This window comes from Talaromyces amestolkiae, assembly GCF_001896365.1.
Source record: "Talaromyces amestolkiae strain CIB chromosome Unknown scaffold15.1, whole genome shotgun sequence".
Lineage (NCBI taxonomy): Eukaryota > Fungi > Ascomycota > Eurotiomycetes > Eurotiales > Trichocomaceae > Talaromyces > Talaromyces amestolkiae.
In genome coordinates, this window is record NW_024468051.1 from 975,964 (window position 1) to 996,875 (window position 20,912).

General features: G+C 45.4%; 3 protein-coding genes across 3 annotated transcripts; 1 reads left to right on the forward strand and 2 right to left on the reverse strand.

The window, feature by feature from the left end:
- BHQ10_007535 (uncharacterized protein) lies at positions 1-951 on the reverse strand (the record flags this gene model as incomplete). Its single annotated transcript, XM_040880241.1, has 2 exons — positions 1-291; positions 343-951. 2 exons carry the CDS (start codon positions 949-951, stop codon positions 1-3), a joined length of 900 nt encoding a protein of 299 aa, XP_040736038.1.
- Positions 952-8,324: 7,373 nt separating this feature from the next.
- Positions 8,325-12,406, forward strand: BHQ10_007536 (uncharacterized protein; the record flags this gene model as incomplete). The annotated part of the gene is made up of 3 exons (XM_040880242.1): positions 8,325-9,357; positions 9,431-9,590; positions 9,640-12,406. The coding sequence occupies 3 exons, from the start codon at positions 8,325-8,327 to the stop codon at positions 12,404-12,406; spliced, it is 3,960 nt and encodes a 1,319-aa protein (XP_040736039.1).
- A 2,737-nt stretch (positions 12,407-15,143) lies between these two features.
- On the reverse strand, positions 15,144-18,491 carry BHQ10_007537 (uncharacterized protein; the record flags this gene model as incomplete). Its single annotated transcript, XM_040880243.1, has 4 exons — positions 15,144-15,785; positions 17,619-17,809; positions 17,863-17,965; positions 18,246-18,491. The coding sequence occupies 4 exons, from the start codon at positions 18,489-18,491 to the stop codon at positions 15,144-15,146; spliced, it is 1,182 nt and encodes a 393-aa protein (XP_040736040.1).
- Between the last annotated feature and the right edge of the window lie 2,421 nt (positions 18,492-20,912).

A 20,912-nucleotide genomic window follows, 5' to 3' on the forward strand; every position in this document is an offset into this window, starting at 1 on the left:
TCATATGACGTTAACTTTGATTCTCCCCTTCGACAATCCAAGAGCCCAGATTAGTAGTGTTATGCTGACATCAATGAAATCGAAGACTAGAGCACCACCAAAAATAATAGCATAGTAAGTCCATGCGATAGCTTCCGGAAACGAAACCTTAGTAACGACAATTGCCCACGGCAACATCCAGAGGAAGTTCGAACCGAGGGCCTGGTACAAATACCAACGTGGGGACGTCGCAAGGAGAATGGCAGCCAGTTGATAATTCAAAGCATAGAAAATATATGTCCAGTCGATGGCCTGACAGAAAAAGTTAGTTTCGTAACATGACGGTACTAGAGTGGCGATTACCTTCCACATCATCTGCGTGATTTGAGCAACAACTTCAGAACCAGATAGGAAATAGGCGAAAGTCTGCACACCATGGGTAGAAAGTGCAATGCAAATGATCACTTCAACAACCAGTGCCACGCAGCATGATATGAGGGCAGGGCGAATCATTTCTTCCCAATCATAACCATTAGCTAATTTAATCAAATATAGGTCACTGTCCATACCAAAGATTTCAGCTCTAGATGCTTTAGGCTGACGTATCTCGACACCTACACGCGCTCGCCATCTCCCCCAGTTGTGTCCAACAAACGTTAGTGTTGATGCCTCAAGAGTCTGGACTGGAACCATAATGAGACCCCATCGAATTGTATTAAAAACGCCCCACGCTGTTGCGTAGTTTTCGCCAAGCAAAATGATTCGGTTGACGAGCCAGAGATAGATGGCATTTCGAATAGCGGACTCCGTGAAAGTGTAAATGCTCGGTTGTGCAAGAGTTTTCAGGGCTGCAACGGTCACTTTCACGGATTCTTCCATCTGCCGCCTCAACCTGAAGGTGATGTACATGAGATAAATAAGGCCGCAAAGTGCGGCGGCTAGATCACAAGCAAGCCTAATCAAGGCCTGCATATTGACGGTTGGTATGAATGACCCAACGTGAAACCTGGATATGATCAAAAGATCGAGCATGATATTGATGACGAATTTCGTTGAGCTGATCACCAGCGGTACGTCAGGAAGATCTAATGCTCTTGTGCAACATGATACAACAGTCTCCATGCTAGATGATAGAGCTTCAACGGAAGAAATCCGCACATAGGTCAACGAACTTTGCCGAACTTGTTCTGGGACAAATGCAGCTGCAAGCTTATCTGAAGTAGCGAGAAAAATTATCGTCATCAGAGCACCCAGCATTATTTGGACAGATATCATCGTATAAGATAAGCTCAACCGGGAGGATATGGTACGTGAAGATTTATCTCCGATGGTCAACCAAGCGGACCTTGGGAGACCATCATTCAACACTTGCACAATAACACCGATATAAGTATATACATCGGTTGTAACGACTTGGCTTGAATCAATATCAGCAACCCAAAGTTTGCTTAGTGTACTGTACAGAGCTGGGAGGAGGAATGCGCCGAAGTTAAAGATAAGTGAGCCAAGATATCTGCTTCTTGATTAGTACAGCCATGCTTACTGGAAATCTCTAGCTTACGTTTGGCGACTCCACAGGCGACGCTGTTTGTGTTGTTCATCCACACGAGCATCACGATCCCGTTCTTGTTCGACATCAGCCGCCCGTAGCAGCACATTTGCTTTTAATGAAGCCATTGAGAAGTTGTTCACAAGATAAGATATTCCTCTGAAGCGAGGCAATCAACAGAGCGAGTGGGCATATTCCTTCAAAGCAGTGTGGTTGACAAGTGGGGTATAGCGTACCAGTGGGGTTCGATTGAGCAGGAGACCTGGATCTGGTTTAGCTTTATGTGTCAAAACAAGGGGATCTGCGGCGGGAAGCATTCTCAAAATGTCCCACCAGTCTAGTCGCGCTTAGTGGTTCAACCATGTCTCATAAATTGATTGATTGATTGGTTGATTCACGGCCGTGCACGACCCATTCTCATCGATCGCAAGCACACGGAACGATTTGGAATGGGGAGGTCCACTGATAATGTGATAATAGAGTGATATTCCCAACCCATCCGAATTATCGAAATGAAATTCCGATCTGACGGCAATATTGAAACGAGACATTCCCTCCCAGTTCTTCAATATTTAACCTGATGGTATGACTTTGGCAGTAACACACCAACTAGTTAGGCGGTGATTTTGAATGGAAAATGACAACGGAAACAAAGAAATCCATCCGATGCAACCTGTCATCCTCTGATCAAGCAGAAGCTTTACAAACGTAATGCAGTGCCGAGTATAGAATATGATTCTAGTTTGTAGTTTGTCTCAATCAATCTACGCCGCAATGTTATTGATGTGAAGTCGAATTTAGCTACCGAATCTGAATCTGGCAAGGTTTCTCGCATGAAAATACCCGGTCTATGCGCCCCCCCTTTTCTTGTTTCATTCCATCCGTGGTAACCGGAACTGGACAATGGCGAAGCATCCACACGAGGCCATCACTGTGAGACGTGACTCGAACAGATGCGCCCTTCGGCAGGATCACAACAACTTCGGCGCCATCAATGTCAAACCGTAAGGGGCAGTTGTCGGATGGCAGAGGGATGGTAATGAAAGTATCCTCCACAAATTTCAACGTGATATGACAGAATTGGCCTATCCCTTCCTGCGGAGCTTCGACTGGTTCTAACCACTTTCTTTTAGCTTGCTTCACAATTCGGAGCAAAAATCCTCACTTTTCGCTTCATGCAGCTGCTTCTGGAGGGACTTATACAAGTCTATCAGGGATCGCTGATACTCTTCAATTGCAAATTGCACATTCGTGACGTCGGTTTGGTAATGATAGATCAACTATAGAATCAATGGTTGTGTCCCGACCGTTGATATTGCTGGATGTCATTAGATTGGAAGATAGATGCAACTGGAGACTTCACAATATATACCCTAAAAGGTTTTCGACAGAAAACACATTGAATATGAACAGAAGTTTCTAAACTGAACAAGTTCGGCGTCATAGAGCCTTATTTCACATATGGATCTTATCTTAGATCCTTAGCAACAACACATATCCTCAAGGTGTCTGAGTAATCTTCTACTTCTGAAGCCGTTTGCTTCTGTTGTCCGTTTATGCAGGTGAATTGTATATTTTCTTCTTCCGACGGAATTTAAATCGACAAGTACAACGCGGTTGTAGGCAGCTTGTTTGTAACACAAATATATTCATAATTGACTAATTGATATGATCCGGATACGAACACATTGCAACAGCATAAGAGTCGGTCTTTGCCTCCGACTGGGTACAGAACTCGCTATTTGTGATGGCCGGGCAGTGGTGGTTGAGGCACCAGTCAAAGTGACCTTTCTTGAAACACCTGCCCGTAGGTTGAGATTGGCACTGGGGACTATGGTCTGTCAGCCGTTTACCAGCCAGCATGGAGCCAGGATAGACTGGAATGCTACCAAGGGTTTTGACGATTTGTTTGATTGATCTCTCTCATAATTTTCGTAAAGAATTGGTCGTCGTGGTCCATAATTCTGCAGCTTATGGGAGTTGTGTATCACGTTTGGTACAACCAAAGAAGTGGCATGAAAGGTATCGGAAGATAAGTATGTAAAATCCCGTCGTGAATTCTTGCAAGTTTGAACGTCCTGATACACTCAATGCAGTCATTCCGGGAATAACGAGCTGATGATATCTTCCGATCATGTGGGCTAGTCTCGTAAACTTTAACCCCAAACGTGTTCTCATTGGTCACCGTGACTCATATCAAACAAGCAATGATCATCCATATGATTCGTAGTGAGAGATTTTCTTGGCAGCAAATTACCTATGCAGCAAAGCGTTCTCGGCGTTCCGTCTCAGATATCCACAGGAAGTTGCAGAAATTCGGTAACGTCGGTTTGCATATTGACGAGATGGAGACCTTTTTGTGGAAAGAATTCAGAATTGTTCCATTGCATTCCAGCATTCAGCAAGCTCTTTCCAGGCGAGGTTTGACTAAAAAGAAAATTCAATAGAAAGCTAAAGACGATGATAAACCTCAACGAATGAAAACACTAGGCTTCCTCCCAAAATTATAGCTATGGTGGGCATGTTTGTATTCAGGTCGGGCCTTTCTTGCTTATGAAGGCAAAGTTCTTGTCTATGGTCACAACCGCTTCGTCTGCTACACAAAATACAAGCCGTCTGGAACTAATTTTCGGCTGGAGTTTCCATCGGTGACTCTCGTCGGGTCGTAAGCATGTACCACGTTGAGCAAGAATGGGCAACAAGATTTGATAATATGAATACATTATCTGTTATGGATTCATTATGGCGTGTGTTATCCAAAAGATGAGCGCCGACGAGGTATTATGGCTAAAGTTGGAGCTGTAAGCGGCAAGAAGCTGTCCCTGGTTGGTGTAGAGACTTACGTCTTATCCATGATAAAGGCTGGAGTACTTTCCTGCCTCTCAGAATCAGCTTGCTTCTGCCAATCGGGAAGAGAGATTGCGGTTACACAACGTCCAGGTCGAACTCAAAGGCTATATGCAGCCGCTCTGCAAGCAGCCTCAAATACATCAGATTGGTATAACTCAAGTGCCCTTTTTTCAACGTAGATGAGGCTACTTGCATACAGAACAGTACGGTAACTATTGCCAGGTCTTTATTTTTCTTTTCTGCGCCTTGAGCTCATTGTTTGGGGAGGCACAAATCATGGGTATGAGTCATTATCAAGCAGGGATAATGCTAGCTTAATGAAAGCCATCACGCGTTTCTTTTATTACTCCTCGATATTTGTGTTATTGCAGGTTGCTGATAACCGATGCAACCTCCGAATCGTCGTAAACAAGCATACAAGCCATGGAAGGCTAGGTGACCTAGGGCGAAGAAGGATTGAGAGACTACTGGACACTACAAAAATTCAGCCTTGTCCGCGGAGCATGATCTTTGTGCTACTTATGTTTCACTGTATAACGAGACTGGTTCTCGACCACGACACGTAGTGCGGTCCCCCTGTCAATGTTTCTGTATGTACAGCATTACCCCTCCTCACCAACAGAATGAGGCAAACCAAGATGCATGCCCTGCCTTCTCTGACAAATTTTAATATGCGGCTGCGTATGGACAAACAATGTCCCACCGGAAAAATAACAGTCCGCAATCCATTATCCGCCCGCGTTTAGACCAACTAGGAATAATTTTGGTTATTGTGCACTCTTCCCCACAGTTCTCGGATGAGGTTGCTGTAAACGGCCTGTTTTATGATGTGTTAATAATTACCCGGATCCCCACCCACATCGAAGATAAATTTCTGCCTCTGTGATGGGTTGTACAAATACACATGGCAGCCAATTAGATATACTATCTTGCCGCCGTAAAGAGAAATCCTCAGCCGTATTTCATCGGAATACCTAATCACAAGCGATTCGGTTAAAGCAGCAATGTGATAGGGCGGATTATTGCGCTGTAATTGGTGAGTGGTGCATACCAGACCGTAATTGGCTGTGGCAGGAGATTGACCGCAGTCCTAAGGAAGTTGAGAATCCTATTGGTTGTATTGGGTAAGTTTCGTTCCCCTCACACCAGACAGTACCAGAGCACGCAGCCTTGCGACCAACCGTCTTGCGCATTGGAACAGAGACGATGATATTGGGCGCGTGACTGATAATAGTCATSGTGAGTGTCMAAGCCGTAAACGGTTGTCGGGCAGGACAAACGGAGTGACAAGTTCCGTTCTCCGTCGCGGGGGCGTACGTGTGAGAGGGCACGACTTCCTCTCTGTACTGGTTCTGTGATGTTTGGTGTTTCGTGAGGTTCGGAGACTCGGTTTTCGGCGCGTCGGCGCGTCGTGAAAAGGGGAAAAATCGCGTTGTTGAGCTCCTCCTGGCACTCAGAGACAACAAAATTGTTTCTCTGAGAGTTCCCAGCGGACACCACGTAGAGGTGGGAGCTCGTCGTCCGCCTTTGTCATCCCTGTCTGTCGACCTAGGTTTTTATTCTCAGGTTTCCCACCATAATTCTTGTCACCTAGATTTTGTTTAAATATAGGTTTGCGCCAACCACAGGTCAACCCGCTTATGTTTGCTGCGCACTCAGATCGGTAGCTGTGGGTTTCAACGCCCCATAGGCCTACGCGTTTGTGCTCATAAAACATTGGGATGGAGCGCATGCAATAGATCTACATCTCAATTATCTATCATATTGGGAACTCAATATAGATCATCCTATAATTCATTCAACGGCCAGGATAGAGTTGTGAGCATGATCCTATCAGAACTATCTGCTGTAAGGCCCACCTAGCCAACTTTAATAAACTCCCACGCAACTCCTTTTCCCCCGTACTCAGCAACCACGAGCTCTCTCCCCCCTCCCCCCCAACTCTCATACCCTGAAACCCAAACCATTGCTTAAAAAGCAGCTCATGTCGTCCATCCGAGCTAGGCCTCGTTGAGAAATATTCGAACAGACTATGGTGCTTCACATCCGCGACGAACTTCCAGTTCCAAGTATTCCAGAAGCCACCGCTATACCTTATGTATATGTCTGTGTGGATGTTCCGGGATCCAAGCCAGCCGCTCGCCGTTTCGATTACCCGCCAGTGACAATGTGTGTTGGTGATGTCGAGGGGGTGTGGAGGCATGGTTTGCCGCTTTTGAGGGTCAAGGTTGGTTTGGGGGTGTCGTATAATAAAGGTCTCGTTAGCGAGTGGCGGGGATAGGCATGGGCTGGTAGGCTGGCCATCGTGGTCTTCAAGACAAAGTGCTGTGTGCGTCGGGGTAAAGCAACGTCAGTATCGGAATCAGACATAGTATGAATCTGGACCAGGCTGTGTGATGAAGTTGAGGTTAATAGGTGATGGACAGTGTAGATTAACGAGGCTAGGGAATATAGGACTATTCAAAAGTCAGGTCATCTAAATATCCCTTGCCTGGAAATTACCAGAATTTGCAATTTCTCAATAGGCAGCGAGCTGGATTACTAGCTGATCATCCGCTCGTCCCTTGCAGTTCGTACAACGAATGACCAACACATTCAAGGATTCATAGCCTTATATTCGACTTCATAGAAAGTTTCGATTGTCCGGCGATGAAAGCACGGAATCTACAACCGGTGACTAGCCCTAATGAAGTCGTTTGGTGGTCAAGCTTTTCGCAGCTCCCCCCTCTTTACTTTATCATTCTTCTACACCCATTCTCCTACAATCACCTCGTGCCTTCCCCCACGGGTGAACTTGACAAGCAACTTCGAATCCTAAGAAACATGATGCTCCAATACTTTCTCGACTGTAACTCGGGTGAGCGAAATCGTGCACTGGCTGGAACACGGTGGAATACGGTGGTGTGATGAACGTAATACACTATACCGTATTAGGAGTAGGTCCGTTTCAGACCACGTTTTTCTGTCGATCAACTAAACCATAAAAGCGATGGGCGGCTCGGGCCATTCACGTGATTCACGTGACACCAACCGTGTGTTGAACGCCAAGGTGCTCTAAGCCTAATTTGGCGCCTACGGATATTCGGAATCTATCCTAGGCGCGCGCTGCGCACGCCGTGGCCCTGAAACGGATAGAAAAGAGGTCGATTCTTTGAGTCAGTTATGGAAAATAGAATAAGTGCATCACAAAATAACGACTGTTTGAAGCCAATCAAAAGCATGCCCAGCCATAACCCATGCAGCCAAGAGGCTCTAGGCCCAAAAGGGGAGTCAAGTTTCTAGTGTCACTTCTGTCGGCATGTCGGCATTTTTGCCACTCCTTTCGGTCTGATATCACAAAGGAAATACAGCGTCCTGAGCCAATAATACTACAGCTAAAGTATGTTAAACCCTAGAGCCCTAACGCCAAGACCCTTCTAGGCCCAAAAGGGTTGTTCATTTTCTAGTGTTAGCTTCCGTCAGCGTTTTTGTGTGGGGGTCTCGCACGCACGGTCCTACTCCCTTCCACTCCCTTCGGTCGTTTCAGGGCATTACACAAAATTATCAAAAGAATGCTCAAGAATCGACTTAATTTGAAGCTTTGCAAACTAGCAAGAAGGCAGATATCTAGAATATTCTGTCAAACATCGTCACTCATTTTACACACATTCTTTTATGTATAAATCGCACCCAAAACCCCCTTACAAGGATGTCCTGGAGGGTGTGCCAAATGTACTTAACAATATCGAATAATATCCCTTCTTTTATCGCTTCTCCACCGTACTGCCGTAAGTGCTCTAGTGTAAAAATCGGTCAACACCGTGCTCTCAATCTGATGCCCCGCTTGACATGGATGACCTGCCGAGAGTCGTGGAAGCCCACTCTGACAGAGCGAAATTGAAGTCCACCCATATCACTGATCCTCTATGAATATCTTTTAGTCACAAAAAGCAAGAGTCGTCCTAAGATGCCTCCACGATCTCGTGATGAATTCCGTATTGCGATAATCTGTGCCCTTCCACTAGAGGCGGACGCGGTGGAGGCGTTATTCGATGATCACTATGATGATCTGGGCCATTTATATGGCAAGCACATAGGCGATGCCAACAGCTACATCACAGGAAGAATACACAATCACGATGTCGTGCTGGCCTATATGCCCGGGATGGGGAATCGAAGGTCCGCCAGTGTTGCCCGTGGCTTGCTCATCAGCTTCCCGGGAATCAAACTTACCTTACTGGTCGGGATCTGCGGCGGAGTACCATACGCATCAGATCGGACGGAGATCATCTTAGGGGATATCATTATTGGTGATAGTGTGATTGAATATGATTTTGGCAGACAGTACCCGCATGGGTTCGAGCGGAAAAGTGGTGTCAAAGAGACGCTCGGATCACCTAATCAAGAAATCCAGTCCTTCCTAAACCGTTTACGAACTCGCCGGATGAGAAATCAAGTACAACGGCATACCGCGCGATACCTGCAAATCCTACAAGGAATGGATGACAATGAATGGAATTATCCCGGTGCCTCATACGATATGTTATACGATGCCTCTTATCGCCACAAGCACTACCAACCACAATCTACAATAGAGTGCATCTGTGGTAGCTGTCATTCGGCCTTCGATCCAGTATGTGAGCAAGCATTGAAGAGCGACTGCACAGAGGTCGGATGCGTAGGACATTTAGTCCAGCGATACCGACTGCGTGCGGATCGGCCATCGCCACTTATTCACTTCGGCACGATTGCGTCGGCGAGCTCTGTCATGAAATCCGGTCAGCGTCGAGATCAACTAGCGGACAAGGAGGGTGTGATTGCATTTGAGATGGAAGGTGCTGGAGTGTGGGATATCCTGCCTTGTGTAATCATCAAAGGGGTTTGCGATTACGCAGACAGTCATAAGAATAAGGCATGGCAAAAGTATGCTGCAGCCACTGCAACATCGTGCGCGAAGGCTTTCTTAGTATACTGGGAAGGCGGTGTTCAGCATGAGCGTCGTAAGTTCATCTCTAGCCGCCGCAGAGCGACCGTGTCTCTGTTTGCGAATTCTGATTAGAGCCTCATTCTTAGCAGAAACCTTAAGTCACCCCAAGCCTTCAACGGTTCCCTTTGTGAGAGATGAGATGTTTGTGGGCCGAGAAGACATTATCAAGAGTATTATTGACGCCGTTCAAGGACGAAGCGGGCATGCTTCGAGGCGTGCCGCACTCGTTGGCTTGGGAGGCGTCGGGTGAGTAAAGCGGAAGAAGTTGACACGTAACATACTGACTATGTTCCAGAAAGTCTCAGATAGCGATCGAGTATACCTATCGAGTTCGGGAATCCGCGCCTAACATATGGACATTTTGGGTTCACGCGAGTAATGCAACAAGATTTGAGCAAGGGTATCGAGATATTGCAGCCGTAGCAAAGATTCCTGGACGCGATGATCCAAAATGTGACATCCTCGAGCTGGTTAAGAAATGGCTATGTGACGAGATGAACGGCAGCTGGTTGATTATCCTGGACAATGCAGACAATGTTGATACAATGTTCAACAAATGTGGTGAAAATATGCCTTTAGTGGATTACCTGCCTCATTTTTCCCATGGTTCGATTTTGGTTACATCCCGGAATCGGACAGCGGCACGGAACATCGTGGGGCATCGCGGTCAGGTGATACCAGTAGAGCCAATGGGCACTAATGATGCCATTACCCTATTGAAAACCCGTATTACGGTAGATCAATCATGTGAAACTGAAGCGAAACTCCTTGTGGAGGCACTCGAACGCATTCCTATGGCAATTGCACAAGCTGGTGCATATATTTCAAATCGCTCACCTCGAATAACCGTTACGACTTACCTGCAGCTTTTCCAACAAAGTGAATCAAATCAAGAGCATCTTTTAAATTATAATGATGCTCATGATCTTCGACGAGATCGAAGCGTCCGCTATCCAGTCATCACTACGTGGCAGATCTCGTTTGATCAGATCCGCCACCTGTGTCCCGAAGCCACAGATCTGCTGGGATTAATGAGTATGTTTGACCGACAAGGAATTCCGGTAGAGTTACTCAGCGATGGGATGGATCAATTACAATTTGAGGATGCGATGGCTCCATTAATCAGCTTTTCTCTCGTCTACGTTGAATTTGGCGGACAGTCATTTGGCTTGCACCGTCTGGTGCAATTATCAGCTCGACAGTGGCTGAAAAATCAAGGACAGCTTCATCAATTGGCCAAGAAAAGCATACACATTATGGAAGGAGTATTTCCCAGTGGAGATTATGAAACATTCAAATCTTGCCAAATGCTCCTTCCACACCTGAAAGAGACACTTCGTTTCACCAAGGGGTTAAATGAGGACCATTTAAATGTGTCGAGTATTACCAATCGATGTGGTTGGTATCTTTACCAGATGGGAAAATATGAGGAGGCAGAGGCCATGCATCAACAAGCACTCGGTGGATATGAGAAGGCGCTAGGCGCAGAGCATCCTGACACACTGACCAGTGTCAACCATCTAGGCATAGTGCTTGAAAGTCAGGGAAAATATAAGGAGGCAGAGGCCATGCATCGACAAGCACTCGCTGGAAGAGAGAAAGTGTTAGGCGTTGAACATACTGACAGACTTACTAGTGTCAGTAATCTAGGTTCAGTCCTTCAAAGACAGGGGAAATATGAGGAGGCAGAGACTATGCATCGACGAGCACTCGCTGCTAGAGAGAAAGTGTTAGGTGAACATCCTGACACACTGACCAGTGTTAGTCTTCTAGGCTTAGCGCTTCAGATGCAGGGGAAATATGAAGAGGCAGAGGCCATGCATAGACGAGATCTTGCTGGTAGTGAGAAATTGTTAGGCGCTGAACATCCTGACACACTGACCAGTGTCATTCATCTAGGCTCAGTTCTTCAAAGACAAGGGAAATATAAGAAGGCAGAGGCCATGCATCGACAAGCACTCGCTGGATATGAGAAAGCGCTAGGCGCAGAGCATCCTCACACACTGGTCAGTGTTAGTAATCTAGGCTCAGTGCTTGAAAGTCAGAAAAAATATGAGGAGGCAGAGGCTATGCATCGACGAGCACTCGCTGCTAGAGAGAAAGTGTTAGGTGAACATCCTGACACACTGACTAGTGTCAGTAATCTAGGCTCAGTGCTCGAAAGTCAGGGAAAATATGAGGAGGCAGAGGCTATGCATCAACGAGCACTTGCTGGCAGAGAGAAAGCACTAGGCGCTGAACATCCTGACACACTGATCAGTGTCAGTCTTGTAGGCTTAGTGCTTCAAATGCAGGAAAAATATGAGGAGGCAGAGGTCATGTATCGACGAGATCTTACTGGTAGTGAGAAAGTGTTAGGCGCTGAACATCCTGGCACACTGACCAGTGTCAACAACCTAGGCGTAGTGCTTGAAAGGCAGGGAAAGTATATGGAGGCAGAGTCTATGCATAGACGAGCACTTGCTGGTAGAAAGAAAGTACTAGGCGCTGAACATCCTGACACACTGATCAGTGTCAGTCTTCTAGGCTATATGCTTCAAATGCAGAGAAAATATGAGGAGGCAGAGGCTTTATGTCGACAAGCACTCGCTGGATATGAGAGACTGTTAGGCGCTGAACATCCTCACACACTGACCAGTGTCAACAATCTAGGTATAGTGCTTCACATGCAGGAAAAATATGAGGAGGCAGAGGCTATGCATCAACGAGATCTTACTAGTAGTGAGAAAGTGCTAGGCGCTGAACATCCTGACACACTAACCAGTGTCAACAACCTAGGTGTAGTGCTTGAAAGGCAGGGAAAGTATGTGGAGGCAGAGGCTATGCATCAACGAGCACTTGCTGGCAGAGAGAAAGCACTAGGTGCTGAACATCCTGACACACTGATCAGTGTCAGTCTTGTAGGCTTAGTGCTTCAAATGCAGGGAAAATATGAGGAGGCAGAGGCCATGCATCAACGAGCACTCGCTGGATATGAGAAAACGCTAGGCGCTGAACATCCTGACACACTGACCAGTGTTGGTAATCTCAGATCATTGCTTGAAAGGCAGGGAAAAATATGAGGCAGAGGCAATGCATCAAGGAGCACTCATTGGCAGAGGAAAGATGTAGACTCAATACTGTCTTTAAGCGCTAAGTGGAATACGAGGCTTAGGCACCGCAGTCCTCAGGCTGAAGAGGATGTGACGGCTCCAGTTTTGCTCCAGGTCAAAGCTCGCCTCAAAGCCTTATTCCCGAAGCTTGCTGCGGGCATGTCAATACTCTCTGAGCTGTATTTTTTGATCCCTGTATCTAGTATCTATCATGGAAGTAAGATGACCGGTGTACTGGTAGGGCCCATGTGTGTGGTGTATATTTTTATGACCTCAACCCCCAGTTTATCCTGGTCTTCTTCCGATCTCCATGCCTAGTTTTTCGTCGACACTGGCACCTTGATATTATGATATTATAGCTTGGCCTCCCTGGTTGGTGTAACTTTCAACCTAGGGTATTGCGCATTCACAGATTTGATACGCCTGTAAATTACATGTATTGCCGTTATGCACGGATCTCAGTTGTGCGTGGTCGATTTTTGAATGGGGTTAGTGCGGATCAGTGTCTTTCACATGATGTACGCGACCCTCTTGTTTTGACATGTTTGCATCCAACACTACCGTAATCAATATAGCCTAGCCACGTGATTTTTTGGCACTGCCACCTCTATTACTCATAGCTCTTTAATCTAAGTTAAGTCACTTGATGACTTGTTATCAGACTTTGATAGTGAGAGTCAGCAAGGCATTCTAACTCGTACGGGCACCAGGCTGTACGGGGATCTCTTCTACCGGTATCTTTGTTACGTTGACGACTACCGATAACCAGTTCGACTATTGTTACTTCATTACTCAAACCACTTTACCGACTATAACTCAAGGAATCTGTGCGAGGTTCAACCAAGCCTAACGTATCTCGACGCACCATTGTTTAACTAAGGTGGATCCAGGTCCGTGACACATGAAGGAGGTTTCGAATCTGTCTGTATAGAGACTCCATTATTCTCTATATTTCAGTAAGTTACGGCAAGTTACGGTTGCATGAAACGGTTGGAATATTATTAACTCGGGCCGAGGCTTAATCTGATATTGGCTTGGGTGTAGGATATTTAAATAAATGAAGTGAGTCAACTACGTGCAAATAATTAGGGACGTTCATCCCACTGATCATTGCAGATCAAAATATGAGGGTATTCGTTGCTGCCTAATGCCTGTTAGTTGTCTCATTGGCTGTTCCTGAAAACCTCCTGGAACGGGGGCGACCTTCTGTCACAAGCCCTGAAATCTCCGCGGCCCTTCAAAACAAGAGGCCTAAATTTGCCCGGGAGCAAAAATTGCTCGCGTGGTGATGATGAATGATGAAAAGGAGCAACAACTTAGACGGAGCACGGAAAAGCCAAAAATGCTGAACCCTACTTTTTATGGGATGTTCATTTTTAATAGCACAGCAATATGAACAGCGTTGAAAAAAAAGAGACATTCTTTTGTAAGGCGATTTTGGGTTGAACGAAATTTGACCAGGCACTTTCATCACCTGTTGAACTTGTTTGGGTGCGGGCTCACATGTGGTTGCCTAACGTGAGGCCAAGAGCGTTCACTGTTCAGGGTCTACCCACGATGATTGTCCTAAGTTAAAAGCGCCAAGGAAGATAAAGGAAATAAAAAGGGCAATGCGTTTTGTGTATACTCATTGCAATAAAAAGCCTCTAGTAACCACGGGAATTAATTGATGTCGATAGCCTCGTGGCCTGGATACAATTTGAATGTTCGAGTGTCTGGCATTGTCATATGGTCGATATCATTGTTCACGACCACCGCCCAAATCCTGGGAACGACTCTGTATGGAAGTAGTTTAATGAGAGTTCACACTGTTCTTGCGGTGCTTATAGCGCAATTCTCTCTGTTTCTGTGCAAGTAATCTAGCGGATTCCTGCTGTTCGTGATTTCCAAGGGCAAATGCCACACAATCAGAAAACAGAGTTTGTCCCGGACCGACAATTTCATCTCTGGAACAACCCGTCACTATGACGAGGGGAAATAGACAAAGCGAATGGGCGTGTTCGATAGAGATCTCCTCTTGGATCTGAACCGATTCAATTCCTTTCAAGGATCCTGTTTCCCATTGACCGCCGTCTTCAGCATTATTAGGTGGGTTGACTAACACCCAGATCCTGTATGTATCTTTTTGTGCAGCAGACTATAGGAGGGTTGCGTTTGCGACTATTTCGGTTAAATTCGCTTCAAATGCCTGTGTCTTTGATGGATCGATAATAGAACGAAGCATTTTGCTCACACTGAACATGATATCCTTGTGAAGATTCTGTGCTGACGTCTGCTGTGTAGAGAAACTATCCAAGATCTCACGAGTCATGACCCGCCAGATGGCTTCCTTTTCGGGATTGATTGTGGCGTACTTTTGAGAAAATGTATCGAAGATATTTCTCAAGCCGTTTGGATCCGTCAAGTCTCGGATGAAAGTGCCTGGTCAACTTCATTATACTCGCATTAGAACCGGCGTATGATCTTTGGAAGATGCTGATAATGCGCTAGAAGGATATTTAATGGGCTCATATTGGCCGGACATGTATTTGAAATAATTGTCCGCTAAACAATGGTATTGAGGAATTGTTCGTTTCATATGCAAATCTCGGCAGCTGCATCAACTTTCCAGCGGCTTTTGGCCGTAAACCACATATCTACATCATCAGTGACTCGCTGGTCTCTACCCTCTCTAGGAGGAGAAAAAGGTTAACAAGAGGAAAACGACTTACACCGGCCAGTAAGCATGCATCTTGGTGTTCTTGATATCATTCCGGCAAGCCATCAACAGCAGCTCCAGTTCCTCCACCGACATACCCAAGACCTGTGTGCACAGCCTTGCCGAGAACCCATACAGCCCGTCCAAAGTGTTGACCATATTCCACAACCCCAGTTGTTTGAAAAACTTGTCCTTTGGCCACTGATTCTGTGGCCACTTATACTTGATTTCGACGACATTCTTAAACCCGACACTGACCATAAGCGCTTTGTACTTTTCGGCCAGCGCGGGGTCTTTGCCTAAGATGCTGAGAGCTTTTACTAGATTTTCGTTTAGTTCTTCAAAGGACGTCCCATTCATGGTACCGTCGTCGGACCGGACGGGAAATGCAAAATCTTGAAGCTCGAACCATCCGCCTGGGGCAAGGCCATCATATACTTGCTTAAACAGAGAAGGACCATCGGTAATGGATGCACTGTCTTGAGCGGTAAGAAATCCCGTTTGGTGCTGTATGTGCCGTCTTGAGCGGTAAGAAATCCCGTTTGGTGCTGTATGCACTGTCTTGTGCGGTAAGAAATCCCATTTGATGGCGTTTTCAACAATCTTGTCAATTTGCGTACCCGTTCGGTGTTGGTAGGTGATGTTCTGTAACTGTTCCCGAAAATTAGAGGAGGTAGCAATCTGTGATTAGAATACTAACTTCAAGGCATGTCCTGTAGCAACAGTAATTAACGCCAGGAGGAACATAGCCCTATATACTTCATCTTATTTCGGGCTCATAAATCATGTGGAAATATCACATGATCTGACGCTCGGTGGTCCGTGCAGATGCAATCAACAGGGACCTTTTCCGCTTTAAGTAGCCTTAGGCCTGGAGCGTTTACAAGATTAAGTGTAAGTCTGTGGAGACATTGGGACTTCTGAAAAGACCTTGATTCGCTTGTTCTTCGACTTGTACGACTTCATTCCAGTATTATTGAGGATCAAAACCACAAGCCTTAGTCATGGAATATACGCAATCATTGAACACAAGAAAGTAGATCTCTCAAAGTTGACTTGGAATAGCATGTATTTGACATCAATGAGATTGCGATGATTGACTATCCCATTTGGACATTCACCAAAAACACTCGGAGGGAGACTAACAAGTCGTCCCTTACGTGTTTCGAGGATCCCGAAAATTTGAACTACCCGGGCACATAACGATCTAGGAAGGTCGTGATCTTCGCAAACTAGAGCAGACGAAAGAAAAGAAAAGAAGTTTCTCCAGAGCCACCTATAGACATATCTCTGACCATATAACAGAGAGATATTTAAAAACAAAGGATTATTATACTGCTCACTGATCCAGACTAGGGATATATCCGCCAGAACAACCCCAGGAAGTCGTCACACCTGAATACGAAAGAACCTGCTGAACACTGGCGAGCACATAGCATTAAACATGCTTGAAACAGCTCACTCCGAATCAGAATCTTATGTTGGAGACTCTTCGGTCTCCTCATCCGACTCTGCATAATTTAGACTGCCCGGGCGATCTTCGTTGTCTGAGTCCACATAACTTGGGCTGCCTGAGATGTCTTCCTCATCTAAGTTCATATAATTTGGGCTTCCAAAACGGCCGTTCTCGTCCGAGCACTCATTTTCATCTAAAACAAACTCGAGTCCGGAACCTCACTGTCAGCACAGCTCTTTCCATCCCATTCCGAGTCTGTTTCGTAGTCTGATTCGTTTAAATTATCTTCTTGCGCCCCTACTTCTAGGAGATCCCGAGCTCTTGTGTGTACCTAGACTGCCAAGGCATACTGATATGCTTTCCACAACGCTTTCGGATTCGCCTGGAGGCAATTGGCAAGTTTGATAGTCCACAAAAAAAAGTATGACGGTCAGAAAAACCTCATGAAACTTGTCGATTTCTCAGTGGCCCAATCATTTGAGATTTTAACTGTATATTAAGCAGCAATATTGAAATATCAGAAGACCATTCAACAAGGGATTGAAATGAGCGACACACTGTACATTCCTATAGAAAAGAAGCGCAATATCTCAAAATTCAACCCTGATGATCCAGCAGTCCAGCATTTCAGCATCCTAGGATGCCGAGACCCTATGCCCAGTCCGGGAAACCATGACGGACCGGAGTGTAACTACCAACAGAAGCATTGCATCAATGAACCTCACAAAAAGAGAAAATGCTCTCCAATCCACGCAGTTAAGCATAATCGACGTGCAGTTCACCGTATCCTCGAGTTAACGGCTCSAGGAAGACGCTCTTTATCTGATAGTCTCTATTTCCCTACCGCTAGTCTTCTCGTCGCTGTCCGATGAACCGGGATTCAAGCAGTCATTGAGGCCTGTTGTTCGCACGAATGAGAGCAAGCCACCGATAGATGACAGATACCAGGAACCCTGGCCAAGTTTCAGGAACGGGTGCTATGCAGCCATCAGTTCTATAGGTCTACACATCTCGAAAAACATTCTTACCTTGAGAAGTGTTCGGGGATCAACCGTACTCGGCAGGGTGACAAAGTTCTTTGCTATGATCCATGACATGCTGGTCGTATCTGTGCTCCTGTCGAGACTCAGCAACTGACTGGCCATCCGGAAAACCGCTTGCACATCGCCAGAAATATCTTTCGCCTTTCCTTTCTCAGTCATGCTCTTTCCTACATCGCCTACCGAGCTGTCAGTCAAGTAGTCCTCATCTTGACGCTTTCTAATCATTTACCAATCTTGATTTCACCTTCGTCACTGAGATAGATTCCACCACAATGCAAGTGACCATGACTGACATTCAGACCTTCGTGGATATAGATCAGTCCATGTAACAACTATGCAGCATTAGTCGTATTCAGAGGTGAATTGAGTTTGAAGTACTTTTTTGCAGATGGTCGCCACAGCGACTCGATCCAACATTGTGGATTTCTGAAGTTTCTCCAAAGATATCCCTGGTCTTTCATAATGAAAAAATAACTTATCTCCACAGACGGAAATATCGAGAAGATTCAGGAGGTTTGGATGATTGGTTCGTAGTACAGGACTGGATTTTTCGTCCACCGCGTCGAGGTCCATTTTTTGGAGAAAACTCGGTCGGCCCGGGACGTCGCCTACCTCCATTCCGTAGAAGCCCTCACCGTACTCTTCGGGGAAGAAGTTGGTGAGGACAGTGTCAATTCGCGGGTACGGGGGCTTTTTGGAGCTGTCGATCAGCGACTGGATTGACTTCCTTTCGTGAATAGCCTCATTGTTGTTATTGTTGTTAGCGTTGTTGAAGTCCCGAGCAAGGGTAGATGGAAGTGTGGATGGAAGAGTAGTCGCCTTGTACACAGCAAACGATGGCCCGCAATGTAAAGTCATCTTGAGTCAGATATGCGCACCATGAACTGGAAGTTAATGAAGGGTAAATACGGGGGTTCAGGCGGCTTATATATTTGAGGTGAAGACCTTCAATAGCAGTGGCTCATGTTATCCTCTTCACGACACAAGACGAAATGAGCGAACGGAGCATTAGGTACCAGTAAGGAAGAGAAATCGCCAAGGAAGAAATAGAAGGAAAACAAACAACAAAAGCATCTGCTGTCAAGATATGGTCTTAAGTGTAATAGACTCGGCATAATCGACACCATCGGACTGTCACCAACTTAGATCGAAACTAGTTGAAATGATATCAGGTTAGATTTACTGACCCTGACTCATTTTCAAAACTAACCCGTTCGGACACACGTTACAATTGAACTCAGAGAGAATCAGGTTCAAGAGAACATGAATACGAATCGACCATTCCGGAAAGTCAACCAAATACAAAGAGATATGAACAGTAATATTCTAGACTGTAAATCATATAGCTTGTACTAAACTTGAGGATTATACATCTTTAAACTATTAGTTTTACTGAACTATGCATTTTACTGCGATTTGCTGTCTGTTTCAGCTCGGCTAGAAGCTCTTCATGCCTGGTAGGATTCAAGCGGACAAAAGCTTGCTGTGACCCACGGGCTCTGAAAAGGTCATCTATCCATTCCGTTGTCCTGCGCTTTAGAATTACTATCGACTCTTACGAACTACTACACGATGCGATCGCAGACTGTGAGTAAATTGGGACCTTGGTCGGAATCTCTACTAGCACGAGCGGTTGCTACTTCTCTCCGGGACTTCTCGAACCTTTTACAGAACGAGATTCTTATCAACATCAAATGGATTCAAGGCACCAAACAATATCATTACCCAGCCAGACAGATTGTTCCGGCAGTAAAAAGGATTAACAAGATAAAGGAATAGTACAACATCAAACGATGTTAATATCAGAAATAGACACGTTGTTGAAAGAAAGCGCACACGAAGAACAAACGGAAAATTTGGACTGTCGGTACGAATTACCGTAGTGCCGGCACGAGTTGGATACAAATCACCATCGACAATGTACAGATACGAGTACCACCCACACTAAAAGTCGAGCTCATGCCCGATACGTTGGCCCAGTCACGTCAAATATGATCTAAGAACTGAGTGAGAGATTGAGAAGAATCCAGATTCAGATTTTTACGATATGAAAAGCATGATGGCCAAGAGGAAAGCAGTCAACCATGGATTTCGTCGTGGGCGGATAGGTATATAATAATGTCATTCTACAAAAAAACTCTCAGTTTTGAAATATATTTGTTCATAAGATATTCCACATACTACAAATCTGGGGCTCATGATGCTTGGGAGCATTCCTCGAGAAATTTGGCACAATATTTTCGCTTTTCGACAACGGATACCGGCTCTTGCTTCGTCAGAAGATGACAAACACCGCAAATTGTGGAATTCAATCTTCAAGAGCGATCAATGGATTCAGGAAATAACACGGCTTCACGGCGATCCGTTGCTTTTCGGTCTGATGCTCGACAAAGTTGGGGAGAAAAAGATCTATATGACAATTCACTGTGGTGATCGAATTGCGGACCCCAACTATCGCTGGAAATTGTTCTTGGAGTGCCTACACCGTCCATATAAATATAACCCACGCACGAGAGAGATCAAATTTCGTTGGGGTATTACACTGAATGTTTCAGAAATCGAAAGTCCAGAGGATCCGTTTCTGCTGAACGACAGACAATTACTTCAATTGCTGTCCTTCAAGAATACTGCTCAGCCTACCTCACAGTTTTCATTCTACGGCACGAAGCAGATCCTCAATCTCCAGCCTTGTCATATAATCAGTGTAGGAGAGCCTCCATACTACTCAAAAGCCCTCAAGTACGGTTATGCGGTCAATTTCCAAGATGGAAACAAAACGACCCAAGTCTATTTTGAAAATAGGCAGAAGAGGTTCTTACTGGATTTTGACTGCGAGCCACATGGCAAAATCGTTAAAATGACGCTTAGAAGGTAGACTCTTGGTTACCGGAAAAGAACCTAGAGGGAACCCCAGGAGTTCTAGTCGCCAGATAGATTGCGGAAGCAATATTCTCCAGAGTTCGAATACTGGATGACCGCGAATCACCTTGGGGATGATTTATTATTTTCATTCTAATTCATTAAGAAGAGTCAAGAAGAATGTTCAAATCAGACAGTCAATTTTCTCAGTCTCACTTATATATCATATCTTCCAACAATCCAAATATAATAATTCATGCGCTAGTCAGTGGCCTTTTATAGACTTTACTATTCCGAGAATGCCTATACAAGGGCGGAAGTTATCGTAACAACTCTGATCTTTCATTATTATCTTTCATTATTATCTTTCATTATTATCTAGTTCTGCGTCRTTTTARACCATCCTATAGCTCRTGATCT